General features: G+C 37.5%; 2 protein-coding genes across 3 annotated transcripts in view; both read left to right on the top strand.

Moving 5' to 3' along the window:
- The first annotated feature begins 2,496 nt into the window (after positions 1 to 2,496).
- si:ch73-193i2.2 (transient receptor potential channel pyrexia) lies at positions 2,497 to 12,283 on the top strand. Its single transcript, XM_059518355.1, has 18 exons — positions 2,497 to 3,228; positions 3,846 to 3,984; positions 4,104 to 4,430; positions 4,573 to 4,723; positions 5,241 to 5,402; positions 5,507 to 5,616; positions 6,180 to 6,308; positions 6,382 to 6,473; positions 6,555 to 6,666; positions 6,859 to 7,029; positions 8,892 to 8,962; positions 9,057 to 9,224; positions 10,709 to 10,827; positions 10,907 to 11,111; positions 11,335 to 11,542; positions 11,635 to 11,720; positions 11,857 to 12,011; positions 12,187 to 12,283. The coding sequence occupies exons 3-18, from the start codon at positions 4,236 to 4,238 to the stop codon at positions 12,258 to 12,260; spliced, it is 2,208 nt and encodes a 735-aa protein (XP_059374338.1). The 5' UTR covers positions 2,497 to 3,228; positions 3,846 to 3,984; positions 4,104 to 4,235; the 3' UTR covers positions 12,261 to 12,283.
- A 1,441-nt stretch (positions 12,284 to 13,724) lies between these two features.
- The window catches only part of LOC132110936 (E3 ubiquitin-protein ligase UBR2-like), a 33,089-nt gene continuing 31,428 nt past the window's right edge, over positions 13,725 to 15,385 (top strand). The window contains exon 1 of one of the 2 annotated variants that reach the window (XM_059518048.1): positions 13,725 to 13,931. In XM_059518048.1, coding sequence (XP_059374031.1) covers positions 13,848 to 13,931 — 84 coding nt within the window. In that variant the 5' untranslated portion in view covers positions 13,725 to 13,847. The remainder of the gene's footprint in view (positions 13,932 to 15,385) is intronic. The other variant, XM_059518049.1, reaches the window with a different exon arrangement.

Raw genomic sequence — 15,385 nt, 5'->3', positions numbered from 1 at the left:
AATTACGTGCACTTGCTAGCCTGTTCCATTTACGTGTTCTCCGAATGCTTAAGAGGAGTCTCGCCTAGCCTCTGAAGGAAGTGACTTGGAAGGACCAGTCCTGCCAAGGAAGTATCCTTGACATTGAGAAACGCCTTGCATGTTTTCCATGTAACCTTAATCAAACACACCTGATTCAAATCATCAGCTCATTAGTAGAGACTCCAAGACCTGAATTGATCTGTCAGACAAAGGAGAGATGCAAAATGTGCAGTGTTTGGGGGCCTCCAGGAATGTGGATGGGAACCACTGGTGTAGAGGACATGAACCGGGTCTTCAGGAAGCATCAATCTAGAAAAGCTTGTATTCCCTCCTGTATTCACTTACCAGCCTTGTAACCCCCATAACCCCCTCCCTCCCTCCCCCAACATTCAACTAGCGTTTAAGATCTGTGTAGAGGATGTGATCCGGGTCTTCAGGAAGCAGAAATTTAGAAACGCTTCAGTCCCAGATGGTGTTTCACCTGCCTGTTTAACAGTCTGTGCTGACCAACTGGCCCCCATCTTCACACAGATCTTCGACAGATCATTGGAGCTGTGTGAAGTTCCCTGCTGCTTCAAAAACTCCACCATCATTCCGGTCCCCAAAAAGGCCAAAATCACTGGACTTAATTACTAATAACCTGAACAATTAATCTTCATAATTATACATAGTTTGTCACAATTAACGTAGTTATCTGACATATTTATATGAAACTGCAATCTTTGTAAATAACATATCTGCACACTAATAACATACCTGTACATTTATCTAAACAATTAAACAAATTCTATTTCTGTATATATAGTACATTATTTGGGCTAATTTTTATTTTTATCTTTTTATATTAGTGTTATATTGCATCCCTACTGTGTTATTCCTATGTATGTCTGCACTATAATTTACTCTCCAATTTGTTTGTACTTTCTTCTACACTGGAGCTTCCCTGTCATCAAGTCAAATTCCTTGTGTGTGTAAACATACTTGGTAATAAAGCTCCTTTGATTATAATTCTGATTCTGATTACTGACTGCACTTAATAATCACAATGAATGTGTTTAAAGCTTTTCTCATCCAAATCTAGATTTTATATTTTTATATATTTATTTAGAAAAAAAAAGAAAAAAAAAATGATTCCTGTAATGGTAAAGTTGCATTTTCATCATCATTACTCCAGTCTTCACTGCCACTTGATCCTTCAGAAATCATTCTAATATGCTCAAGAAAATAAAAAAAATATCATTATAAACATGTTAGAAACAGTTGTGTTGCTTAATATCTATAATATTTATATTTATTTACCATTTATTTGAAATAGCAATCTTGTAAAATAAATATAACTATCTTTATAATGTGATTATAAATGTCTTTACTGTCACTTTAATGCATCCTTACTGAATTAGATTGCCTGCAGCCATATCACCCTGGAGCCCAAGACCGGTTTCCCACTGAAGCTGAGCAGGGCTGAGCCTGGTCAGTACCTGGATGGGAGACCTCCTGTGAAAACTAGGTTGCTGCTGGAAGAGGTGCTAGTGAGGCCAGCAGGGGGTGCTCACCGTGTGGGTCCTAGTGCCCCAGTGTAGTGATCGGGGACACTATACTGTCAACAAGCACCGTCCTCCGGATGAGACGTTAAACCTCTCTGTGGTCATTAAAAATCCCAGGATGTCTTTCGAAAAGAGCAGAGGTACGACCTTGGCATCCTGGCTAAATTTGCCCATTGTCTTCTGACCATCATGGCCTCCTAACAATCCCCATATCTGCTGATCGGCTTCATCACTCTGTCTCCTCTCCACCAGCAAGCTGGTGTGTGATGGGCGTTCTGGTGCAATATGGCTGCAGTTGCATCATCCAGGTGGATGCTACACACTGGTGGTGGATGAGGAGATACCCCCTGACAATGTAAAGTGCTTTGAGTGCCTAGAAAAGTGCTATGTAAGGAATTATTATTATTATTAATTAAAGTGCTCATTTCTTGGGGGTGGGGGACTCCAAACTTTTCAACAGTAGTGTAACTCGCAGCTTTAGATGTGCATTTATGTTCTCCAAGACACTAGAGACACGGTTTTTGTAGATTAGCTTTTACAAAGATTCTGTTTCATTACGATTCATTGTCAAAATGAAAGTATTACACTAAGTAATACTAAATAACTTTGAATTAATGGAATATTTTACATTCTCAGGCTTAAAGACTGTATGCAGAATAAAAAAAATAACATAAGTCATCCATCTGTTCTTGTGTATAATGTCAGCTACTTTTCAGTTGTTTCCCATTGCTGACGTAATTTGTCATGCACGATGTCATTGCATTCCTTTCATGTCAATTATTTACTTTTTCAGTCTCTCAGTGTTGTCTGCTCATCAGCATAACCAGGGCTAGTTTATAAAAACCGGACCAGTGGAGGATTGGACTGCCAGGAACCTGCAAAACCTTAGACCACAGAGAAACTGAACCCCAAGGTCCTCAAATCCACGGCTGAAAGCATCGATAATGAGTAGTTTAGGCTACTTAAAATAGACTATTTTACCTATTATTAATTAGTTTTTTTGGTTATTAGAGTTTTGTGTTAACAGCAAAGGCCATTGAAATCAGTTCTAATGTAGCTGCTGGTAATGTAGAGTGTTCCTAATCTGTCACTGATGAGGATCCGTGTTAGGATGCTGCATTAGAAGACAGCTTGCTGTCTTACATGTTTCAGAACAAGTCTGTCTGTGTGCTTTCTAGTTAATATGATAATTAGATGGGCCTTGATGGACATATTCTGTTAAAACAGCACACTCAGTACTAATGCCATAAATGGACCCTACACAATTCTGTGCTGTTGACCTGTGACCTCTAGTTAAACATTATGTGATAAGTGTTAGTTGATTATGATTTATTACAGGGAGGGTGTAACTGGATGTCTAACACACATGTGCTTAACGACTCACAGTAAAGATTAACTGAGAAACAAATCATCTAAACACAGCCCATTATTAAAGACGTCAAGAGCACTCTGCTCAATATACAGGCTGTACTAAACCTGATTTTCTGCTCTACTGGCTTATGTTTAAGGCTCTAAGTTCAATCTACTAGCATCCGAAGAAGGAAGAGGAGATCTCCAAGTGCTTTCAGTTGTATCCAGCAGAAGAATGAAGAGACATGGTCGAGTTGGGCCTGACAGGCCTGATAGCCTTGAGCTTGAACTGACTGATGGAATCTCTAGTCAGGTGAGGAAACAGCCTTCAGTCTTTGCTGGAATCTGCTATATTATTTCCTGAACTGTTCAGTGTTCAAAAAACAAACAAGAAATTCTGTGAAGATTACGGTAAAGCACCAAGAGCTGTGCCTGACAGTTCTTCATTGTAAATATATGGTAGCAACATTTTAGGTTTTAAGGAATGAATGTCTATTACCATAAACAAAAAAGTATTTCTTTAATTGATATCATGTTCAAATATCAATAATTATTGTGATCTATAAGTTGACGTGAATACTGATATATTGGTAACTGACTCTAAAATAATGCAGTGAACATTCATTTATCAATGACGATAAAACCCTAATGTACATAACAGATAACAAGATAAAAAGAAGAAGAAGAAATATCAATGTGAGCTGTCACACAGGAAATTCTGGGAATGTCGATTTATGTTTTTCTCACTGTAAATTACAAGATTAGATATTTTTTTTCACTTCCAAAAACTATTAACCACCTACTGTTAATATACTGTTTTTAGTATATTTTGCAGTCTTTTGCCATTAAATTTACAGACATTTGTTGATAACTCAAATTTTAAAGTGTCTAGGAAGATGTTTTTTTACTATTTTGTATGTATGGCTGTAGTCAGTGCGGCCGATCATTGCTTCTCCAGTATCCATGACATCAGTTAAAGATGTGGGGCGGTCAGTCGCTCACCTGGCGTCCTATGCAAGAGGGCGCTGGAAACATGCTACCCGCAAGTCTGTGAGGAAGAAACCCACAGGTATTTATAATAAATTCATATTAAGTGTCCTCTAAGTACATGTCCAAAAACCGAAGCTATTATGATACTCGTGTTGTCAGTGTAATATCAATCCTAACTCTAAATCTTTGTCTTTTTAGAGGAATATGTAGGCAGCAAATACAAGGGTCTGGCAATGGATGAGGACAGTGTAGATGGACAGAAGAAGATCCAACTGAATAAAAGGCTTCTGGATCACTTTCGAGTTCTGGCGGCCAGCAATAAAGACACAGATGAGGTCATGCGTGAAACAGATGACTTGGCTCCACTTTGGTGAACTTTGGGAGAACATCATGTCGTATTTGTCAGGGCCACACAGTGATATTGATTTTTGCTTTCAGGTGGACCTGCAGTTTCTGAATGATGTCCTCGCGAATGGAGCTGACCCAAACTCAGCTGATAAATATGGGCAAATGGCCCTGCATGAGGTTAATGTTTGATTTATGTAAGACATATATGCCATAAAATGTCATTCTGGGATTTAAATGTTCAGCTGATGCTTGCATTCAAATACTGAGAATATAGGTGACATCTTGTAAATCATTCACAGATGTTTGTGTTTATTGGTAGATCTCCCGGGCATGGAACGTGGACGTGATGCGTTTCTTCTTGGAAAGAGGGGCGGATTTTCAGAGGGCCGATGCTTTTGGAGTGACACCTCTTCACGTAGCCGCAGCTCTGGATTATGAGGAGATGCTGCAGTTCCTGTTAGAAAGAGGAGGTGTGTTAATGTGTGTTTATCAGGGTTCAGCAAAATGCAGAATTTTAAGAACTGGCTGTACTCTCAAAGAAAAAAAGGGTACAAAAGCTGTCACTGGGGCAGTACCTTTTCAAAAGGTACTAATATGTATTCTCTAGGTAATATTACCAATATGCATCTTTTAGAGGTAAATAAAGTACTAAAGAGTATCTTTTGGAAAGGTACCAGCCCAGTGACAACTTTTGTACCCTTTGCAGAGATTGGTTGTACTGTACATTCAGGAGTGCTGATTTAATGCTTAAGAAGAGCATCAAATCAGCATATTAGATTTCTGAAAGATCATGTGACACTAAAGACTGTGGTTATGATGCTGATAATTCAGTTTTGTCATTACAGGAATTTATAACATTTCAAAATTTATTAAAATACAGAAGCGTTATTGACTGTTTTTACTGTTCTTTGTTTTACTGTATTTTAATCAAATAAATGCAACTTTTAAAAAACACACACATATATATATATATTGTTGTAATGGCAGCTGACATTGAAGCTCGCACGAATAAAGAGAAGCAGACCCCACTGCACTTTGCTGCTAAGAATGATGCTGTCGGGGCAGTGAGGATGTTGCTGCAGAACGGGGTGGACATCGCTGTGCGAGACTATAAAGAGAGAACGCCTCTACAGCTGGCTGCTAACTTCAGTAAGGCTTTTATAACGCTATAAAGTCTGACCTGATCTGCGCATGCTCTCCAGTTCTAACATTCAAGGGTGTTATAGGAGTTATTGGGTCTGTGTTATTTACAGATCGGAGTGAGACAGCTCGTTTGCTGCTGGAGTTTGGAGCAGATGCTGGGGTGCAGGACTCTGATGGACAGCTCTGCATTACAGCCATGATTAGTAAAATGACTTCTGTGGTGAGGATTCAAGGATTGTAATTGATTCAGTACAAGTTAATCAGCAGCATTTATGACATTACATGTATTCATTTAGCAGATGCTTCCATAATGACTTTCAAATTAAAATAATACTAGCAAAACATTAATTCAAGACACAATACAAGTATTGCAACTACATTTTTTGAAATATCAAAGCAATCAAAGCCAAAAACTGTTTATCTGGAGTTTGCTATTATTTTACATAATTTTACAGCACAAAACACCTGCTTTCAACATTGATAATAATAAGAAATGTTTCTTCAGCATCAAATCAGCATATTAGAATGAAGGACTGAAGGATCATGTGATGCTGGAGGCTGGAGTAATGAAAGGAATTAATTACATTTTAAAATGCATTAATATATATATATATATATATATATATATATATATATATATATATATTTATTTATTATTATTATTTATTTGTAATAATATTTCACAATATTGCTGTTTTAAATGCATTTGACAAAAAAATAGCAACCTTGGTGAGCATAAAGATTTTCTTCAAAAACATTTTACAAAATCTCACTAAATGACAGGCTGATTTGGCAATGAATCAATTCCATATGAAAGACCGAATGACCCGAAAACAGTTCTACTACCTTCATCTCATGGAGCCGAAACCTGCTGACAAGACAAACCCAAAAGGTTCTGATCCATCATCACCGGTACAAGCATACTTCACTTACATTTGTGTATAGTGTTGCTGCATTAGATTATGAGATTTGTCTCTGTCCACAGCTGGAGATAATTGTCAATCAGGGGAAACTGGATCTCATCATGCACCCCGTAGTGCTCAAACTCATCACTATCAAATGGAACTTATATGGCAGGTAAACCAACATCAAAGCCCAAAACTGATGCATGGAGAAACATCAGCAGAGACTGACATCAGATTAAACGTTTTTCTACAGAATGGGAGCCTGGATACTCTTGCTTCTCAACTTCTTATTTATCGTGTCCTGGACAACAGTAGCCATATCTGTGTCAGTACGTCAAAATGGTGATCGGTACAATCTTCCTCAGGTAGAGCTAACTATCTTCATAGATCAGAACCTTTGATAATTACAGTTTTCTTTCCCATCTTGACGATCCTGGAGATGTCGAAGGGTTCTTCCTTATTTTTTGTAACATTATTGAGAATGCACAATGCAAACAAATCTTGCTTATGACCATACATAATGCACATGCTTACAGTACATGCACTTCTCTTGGTAGGACTGGTGGCGTGTGTTGTTGGTGGTTTTGGCACTAGTGCTGACGGTGGCTGAGGTGTACAGGGAAGTGATGGAGATTGTGCGATCTAAGAGGAAACTGAAGCACTGGCAGCGTTGGACTGTGCAGAAAATCAATGAGGACTTGAGCTGCTCTCACCCTATGTGGCCTGAGGTACAGTAACACACTGAACCCGTTCACACACTCGCTTGTACTTGGTCTTATTTAAGAAGTCTGCACTCACAATCTGGATTGAAATATGTTGATGGATCTTATGCTTTTGGACCTGTATTTTAAAAGGTTAGTTCACCCCAAAAAGAAAACTCTATCATAATTTATTAGCCTTTGCATCATCCAAGATGAGTTTGTGTTTACTATACTTGATGTGCTCCATGTATGTGCATCGATCAATGTTGATCAATGTTCAACATGAGGATGAATAACATAATTTTTAGGTGAACTATCCCTTTAAATTGTTTTTTTTTTTCATACTGAAGACTACGATTACATTTAAAGGTAATCTGTGTCGTCATAATCTGCATTCTTTGATCTTTTATACTGATTCACTTCTAATGGTTATCTTTTGGGCATGTGTTAAAATACGGACTTTTAAAATATAAAATGTAAACTTTAAATAAGTCCACATTTTTGATAGAATTGTACAGCCATGTCTGTAAAATGTAAGTAAATAAACACCACTAAAATAAAAAACGCGAGAATTTCATTGGGAACAAATAACAAGGTGATCATCTGCCTAGAAATGTATCTCCAGTACTAAAAGATTGATTTTGATAACTTTAAAGTGCCCCTATTATGGGTTTTGGGAGTCCTCAACAACAGACTGACATGCATGAAAGGTCAAAAAACACTTTCATTGTTTTATAATATGCATTTATTTTTACCTTATGCTCAACAACTCTCAAACAATTCGCTCAACGATTCATTTTTTCAAACCCCTCCATTGAGTGACGCTAATCTGCTGTGATTTGTCCGATTGTTCTCATTTTAATTTCATCATGAGTCTGTAATGCCTGATAAAGCAGTGTTTGTAAGCGCAGTGCTGCTTTGTGTACATAGACTGTATGCAGCGTTACCAGGGAAACCTAGTGGCAACGCGAAAGTACCAACAAGTGGGCGGACAATATTCAATTCAATTCAATTAAATTTAAGTTTATTTGTATAGCGCTTTTTACAATACAAATCGTTACAAAGCAACTTTACAGAAAATTATGTTTCTACAATATTTAGTAGTAGCTTATACGTGGTGACTGTCAGTTTGTGCGCGTACTGTATGACAAGATTTTTAAAAAAAATTAATACAAGACGTAGTCAGCCAATATATGCTAATGTTTCATGTTAATGTCAACATGAAACGGCTTGGGATTCATTTTAAAAATGATTTGTTTCAATGATTCAGAGTCGACTCTTTCTTTTGATAGACTTTACTCGGTTTACTTTCAGATTTGAATCTTTGCAGGATGTTTTCATTTACTTAGAGCTGTGTCAAACACTGCATGAAACGTAATTCTCAAAAATCCATAATAGGGGCACTTTGAAGCTGAAAAGCATTTAAAAAAACTAAAATAAATACATCTAACTACTCTGCTGAAAATACATGCTTTTAAACCTTCTGAACTACTACTGGCCTTAGGCTTCCATTTTACTGCATTATTGTAAACAATATGTGTGAGTGATGAGTCAAAATCATCACGTGACACTGAATACTGGAGTAATAGCTGCTGACAATTTTCAAAAAGAATTTCAGCTTTGCCATCACAGGAATTGATAACATCTTGTATTGCATCATATGTATTTAAATAGCAAAAAAGCTATTTTAAACGATAACATTTCACAATACTACAGTTTTTACTGTATTTTGGTGCATAATGGATTTCTTTCAAAAACATAAAAACATACAAAAATCTTAAATTATTCCAAACTTTTGACCTGTAGTAAAAATAAAATACACAATAAAGACACAACTCACAATTGATTGAATTTTGTATTTGTTTTTTATTTTTATGTATATAAAAAAGGAACGCAATTACTTGGAAGGCCAAATTAAGTATATCCGAAACCTGAAAGGAACCTACTCTCAAGACCTCTGGTAACTCATAGCAAGCTAATAAACAGTTGAATGTTAAAGAGAGTGAAAAAGTATGTTTCCTGTATGACTACACATGCTGATATGTCTCATGCAGGAATATCTTTGATTGGCTGGTCTATTCGCTGCTGCTGGCAGTTCTGGGCATCCACTTGGCAGATGTATTCCTAGTGTCCGACTCACTTCGACAGAACAGTCTTCGCCTCTTTGCAGTGTCCATTATTTTCCTGTGGTTAAGGCTGATGAAGCATGTCCGAGCCTTTAGGTAATTAATCTTTTTTTTTTTTTAAGTAACTTAGGGATCTTGACCTCCACCAGGGGTTTCCGGAGCCCTTATAAGTCAAGCCAATTTGATTTTGTGGGAAATGATTACGAATAACCCAAACTACACACGCAAAAAAAAAGAAAGAAAATCAAGATGGATACATGTATTTTGAAATGTTGTGTGATTAGATTTAATTTTCAAAATGACCACATAAATTCAAATAAATTCATTAATTCTAGAATTCTGTGTTTCACTTAAAAATAGTGGATGTTGATGTAAAATAAACTTTTTAAAAGGGGGTCATGAAGCATGTGGCTTTTGAGATAGTGGTCATCGGAGTAAAATGTTGGTGACGTTGGGTCTGAAGGAACACCTGGTCAGTGGCAGGTACCATAGAGACTCAGATATAAGGTCTCCTGACTGCTGTGACACACAGAGCGCCTGGAGCTAAAAGCTGTCACCTGGACAGTGGCCCAAATAACAATGTTCCGTAACTCAGGTTTCACTGAGTCTTCACAGGTGGCCTCTTCTTTGTGGGCTGGGTAACCATGGGACCAAATGGTCATTGTAACGGTAACCACAGAAACATTAGGACGCAGGGGTTTGCACACCGTGTGCTCAGTCACTTCTGAATGCTACTGCAGTATTTCAATATTATGCCATTCATTCCTCAAGCAGAGCCAATATCAGTACGGCTGCTTTTTCCAGATCCAAAATCACAATATTGCAAACATTGACAAAAAAAAAAAAAACTATAATATTATGTACCATTATACTCAACCGTTCAAAAGATTGTGATCAGTAAGATTTTATATTTTAAAGAAATTAATACTTTCAGTCAGCAAGGACGTGTTAAATTGATTAAAAGTGACAGTAAAGATTTTTGGATGTATCACTGTTTCCACAAAAATATGAAGAAGCGCAACTCTGCATTAGAATTATTTCTGAAGGATTAGAAATCATTCTAATGCTCCAGCTCCAAACTTTTGTCTTCTGAATGGTTGTACTTTCATGAATCATTTCAAATAATGTTATTGAGTCAAAAACTACAGTCTACGTTTGTCTTCACAATTAAAGGGATAGACCTCCCAAAAATGCAAACCGTTATGTTGCTCAAAACATTTGCATGTTTTGCAAATTTGCACAATATGCAATACTTTGTTCTACAGAACACAAAGATATTTTAAAAAAACAACATTGGACCCACTGACTTTAATTGTATTGAATAAGAGAAAGAAAGAAAGAAAGAAAGAAAGAAAGAAAGAAAGAAAGAAAGAAAGAAAGAAAGATCCAAAATACCTTCTCTGGTATTTCTCAGAAGAAAATAAATCATACTGGTTTGTAACAACATTTAAGGTGAGCAAATGATGACAGACTTTTCTCTCTTTAGTGGTTTGTAGTTATGAGAACTGAGCTTTGCACTGTATTGGTCTTCAACATGACACATAATTGTACTCCAGGTAATGGCTGATTTTATTCTCTAGGGTGATGGGACCCTTCATTGTCATGCTGGGGAAGATTGCAGGCGACGTGCTGCGTTTCCTTTTTCTCTATATAGAGATCTACGTTCCATATGCCTGTGCTTTCTGGATCATATTTGGAGGTACATCACAAATACTTCCAGTATATAACTGTATTTGTAAAGATGCATGATATATAAACGTTGTGCTTACTGGTGTCAGGTTTAGCTGAGGTGCCAAGTATGAAGACGGTTCCTGAGCTGCTGTACAGCTTGTATCGTATCACCCTGGTGGACGAGTATGAGTTTGACGCCATGCTGGATGTGGACGCAGTGATGGCCTACCTGCTCTGTGGAACATTTCTGGCCCTCTCTGCTATTCTCTGTGTTAATTTACTAATTGCTCTGCTTTCTGACACTTTCCAAAGGTATTCATTAGCTATTTACACTTTTATTATATGTTTTTTTTCAGGGTGTAACAATACAGTGATATGAATTGAATGATGCATCGATCAAATGCTTTTTGTCCTTTTTGGGCATGATACTGTAGATGTTTTCACTGTGAATTCTCAGTGTACTGAAAACACTTAGAATTGTCATTTTTGTGCGAACTGTTCCTTTAACTCTTCTGTTGAACGTTTGAGTTTACAGGGTCTATGACAACGCTCTGGCCAATGCAGTGATGCAACAAGCTGCTATCATTCTGCAAATAGAGGAATCCATGTCTTGCCTGAGACGCTGCTATGACAACGAGTACATCCACCACCACTGTGCCCCGCTTGGAGAGTTCTACGACGATGATGTCACCACTAACCCAGAACAACACGCGGAGATGAAGCAGCTCACAGAACAGATCAAGGTGTCTACATTAACCACTACTGTTTGTTGTATTATTATTATTTTTGTCCTTTCTGAAATCTCAGAATAACTGAAAGTTTGCAATTTCCGCAGGATACTTTAGATAAATATCTGCACATCCAAAGAGAGACAGTCTCACCTCAGTTAGCCTATGCAGGCGCCGGAGGAGATACCACAAGGTTGGTTCATAAACATTTAGCAACTTCTAGGTCTTAAATTGTTACAGTTTTAATGCTACTGTTTATAGCACATTTTGACATGATATTCCTGGAAAGGCTGCTTAATTTGTATATATATATTTTTTTTTTACAAAAGGAGAAGTACTGCACTTCCAGAGAAAGAAGAACATCTCAAGACTCTTTACATACTTAAGAAAGACCAGCAGAAGCACAGTCAGGACCTGAGTGAGCTGAAGGCTGAAGTGAAGGAACTCCATAGTTTGCTGCTCAGTCTGATACAGTCCAAGACATGTAAGCCACCTCTTCACTTATAATGAACGTCTGTGAATGTATGCACAAACATGCATGGGATTATTGTAAGCCTTGTTTTTTACTGAGGCGGTCATTGACATTCGAATGATTGTCTATGGTAGATAATGTTAACTATATGTTAACCGTGAAAGTGATGTGACTGGTGTTTCTGCAGATACTGATGACGACAGGAAACCCTCTGTGACAGAGCAACCTACAGCGGACGCTAAAACCTCTGAAACGAATTAATGAATTGCGTAAATCAACATTTAGGGACTTATGGAGCAAGTCATGATTTTGTAACCTACCTTTGTTGTACTTAAGTTATGCCATTGTACCAATATACTGTAGATTTGAATGTGTGTAAATCAAAGACTTTATTTTAATTATTAATATTTTAATTATAAAATGTAAAATAAGACAAAGTCTCTTTATCTGAAACCCAGAGAACTTAAAAAGAAATAGTGTGCACACAATTTGTATTTATTTATTTTTCTCACACTCATGCCATTCAAAACTCACATGCTGTCAGTGCACATTATACTGGTCGACTTTGGGATCGTTAAGATTGTTGAGCATCACATCAGTGTTTCTTAAGCATCATATCAGCTTATCAGAATGATTTCTGAAGGATCATGTGACACTGAAGACTGGAGCACTGATGCTGAGTATTCAGACAGAGATCGGTTCGGACTGCTGAAAGGATTATTGGCGCTCTCCTGCCCACCCATAATGAACTGTATACATCCAGAGTGAGAAAAAGGGCTCAGAAAATCACTCTGGATCCTTTACATCTAAGTTATCCCATTTTTGACCTTTTGCCATCTAGCTGGGGCTTCAGAGCTGCAAATACCAGGAAAGCCAGGCACAAGAGCAGTTTCTTCCCCCAGGCAATCTACCTCACGAACAGTTAAATGTTCCCCACTTATGCAATAAAAATGTGCAATATCCTTATATTTATTTGTTACCACCTCCATCCTAGTACATCCCTGCATCCCGTGCCTGCATCTATTCCATTATCATCTATGGCTTATTTATTTTTCGATTTAATTTGCAATATTTTTCTTTATATTTACTTTTTTATGGAAGCTTATGTCACTGAAGCAAATTCCTTGTACTTCTGATTCTGATCACAGGAATAAGTTACATTTTCAAATATATTCAGATAGAAAACAGTTATTTTAAATTGTAATAATAATTCACAGTATTGTTGTTTTACTATAGTCCCAATCAAATAAAAGCAGGCTTGGTGAGCATGAGAGCCTTCATCCGAAAGCATTCATGATATCAAATTTCTGACCTGTAGGCCTAGTGTATATTTTGTAAAACATAAAAGTAACCATTACTTGTATGATAGCTTTGTGTGAGGATCATAAAGCGTATTCATTATTTATCAGTAAGTAACTGATAACCCCCCATCTCTGAAATCTCATTTGTTTTCAGATTAAAAAATGTGACGTAATGCCAGGTTTGTCATCATTAATAGACCGGCATGAACTCTTTCGGAATAAAAAAAAATAGCTGCATTAACGAACGATTCTTAAAAAGCCAACACGGATAAGACACCTTAAAATACTGCATATGTAGGGAGCTTCCTGGAGAAATAACAGCATGCGGTGTTGGGAGGGACACTTTCATTATTACGTGAGCAAATCCTTTAAAACACACGTGACAGGGAGCGGCTACTATTGTGGCTCGTCACCAGGGCAACAGCAGGGACACTTAATTCCTTCATGAGTCAGCTAAAAAGTTCCCAGCTCCTTGGCGGAAGTAGGACGCAGCGGCTGATTTCCGCTTCCCTCGCTGCTGCTGCTTCTGCTGGTCACTGATGTAAAGATGGCGGCGGCCGAGAACGATCGTGAAGCACCGTCCGCTCTGTACAACGAATTCCTCAATTTCTCCGCGAAGGACACCGCTGCGGTAGGCGACAGTTATATAAAGACTTTCTGAAATGTCTCTCCTGATTAAATATACGCGGTCGGTTCCGGAAGTCGATGTGCTCGCGATTAATTTTCTGTTTTCTTTTTTTCTCGCTCCTGGTCTCGGGTTGTTTTGCTCAAGCGTCGACTTGCTAACGCGCTAACAGCTAGCATGCGAGGTTTTCACACCTCAAGCTCCAACACACTTGACACTCCACTTACACGAACATTTATTTAATATAGCTACAAGTAAAACATTCTTCCATTTCTCGAGATTTGGGTTTAACTTGTGGCTTTTCTTGACAATAATCTGTCAAGAGTTGGATAAAAACAACATTGGCTGCTTTGTTCATCATCTTTACGTTCTGTAGCTAAGTTAATGGTATACGTTAATTAACACGGTTTCACGAACAGATCTTTTAACGATGTTTACATTGATCTAGGCAAGTAAATAATCAAGCTGGGCTTGTAAATTAGTGTAGTTATTCTGCATTCATGTAAACACATTAGTATTAGCTGTGTTTTTGGTTTCTTTCTCAGCATAGCAGGTGTGGTTTACAAACTAAACATTAGGTTTTGTAGCCCAGTTACATGATTTTCATTTTGTAAATAGGCTAATCCACTACATTTACATGCCCCATCTATCTCAAAAACACAAGTAGGTTTGTTTTTACAGAGTAGCTCAGATGGTGGTTATATTAAACCACATGCAACACCTCACTTTGCTGCGGTTTGTTTGGTCTGATAGACCCAAAGACAGCACTGCACATTATCCTGGGTATTTTAGACTGCGTTTTAGACACCATGTGCATGAAAAACACATGTCACTTTACACTATATGTTTGTGTTAATAAAACCGCAATCTGGTCTTCAATCTCAAATCAGCTATTGCATGGTGAATTGTCTGAGAATAGATGCTGGATTGCTCAAGCACTAAATCCAGGTCAGTAGGTCGATGTAGACAGTAACAAAGACTGCCAAGTTCTGCTTACTGTGTGTGTGCACGTAATCTCTTTGTTTCCTTAGAGCATGTGATTGTGGCACAGAAATGCTGTTGGACATCAGCTCTCAGAATCACACACACTATAGTTACAAAACCTAGTGAGCTTCCTATGATTATCTTTTAAGGTTGCGTCTTGGAGAAACTGTTAGTTTCAGTCTGTCTGCAGGAATGATTGAGTGCATTCTGGGATTATATTCCATATTTATTTGCTGTGAAGACCATGTTCCCTAGTCTGTTATTAAACTATTAACATCTTTCAGAACAAAAGTTTTTTTTTTTTTTTTCTTCAGAAGTTTGTGGTGTTTTTATTTATTTATTGTTTTATATATTAACGATTATTTTTTTAAAGGTATCTCTGTCTTATGCTCACCAGGACTGCATTTGGTCGGAAATACAATTATGCAAATATTATTACGATTATAAAAATTTCAGAGCTGTAAGTCTAGTCTTCA

The sequence above is a fragment of the Carassius carassius genome, chromosome 30 (genome assembly GCF_963082965.1).
Source record: "Carassius carassius chromosome 30, fCarCar2.1, whole genome shotgun sequence".
NCBI lineage: Eukaryota > Metazoa > Chordata > Actinopteri > Cypriniformes > Cyprinidae > Carassius > Carassius carassius.
The sequence above is the reverse complement of the archived record's forward strand: the minus strand, read 5'-3'. Positions and strand labels throughout refer to the sequence as shown.

What these genes read in the sequence shown, in the direction of transcription:
- si:ch73-193i2.2 (XM_059518355.1), top strand. Translation starts at nt 4,236, where the DNA reads ATGAGGTCATGCGTGAAACAGATGACTTGGCTCCACTTTGGTGAACTT. An exon ending in AAATGGAACTTATATGGCAG is followed by an intron (nt 6,474 to 6,554) that starts GTAAACCAACAT and finishes GTTTTTCTACAG; the next exon opens with AATGGGAGCCTGGATACTCT. An exon ending in ACCTACTCTCAAGACCTCTG is followed by an intron (nt 8,963 to 9,056) that starts GTAACTCATAGC and finishes TGTCTCATGCAG; the next exon opens with GAATATCTTTGATTGGCTGG.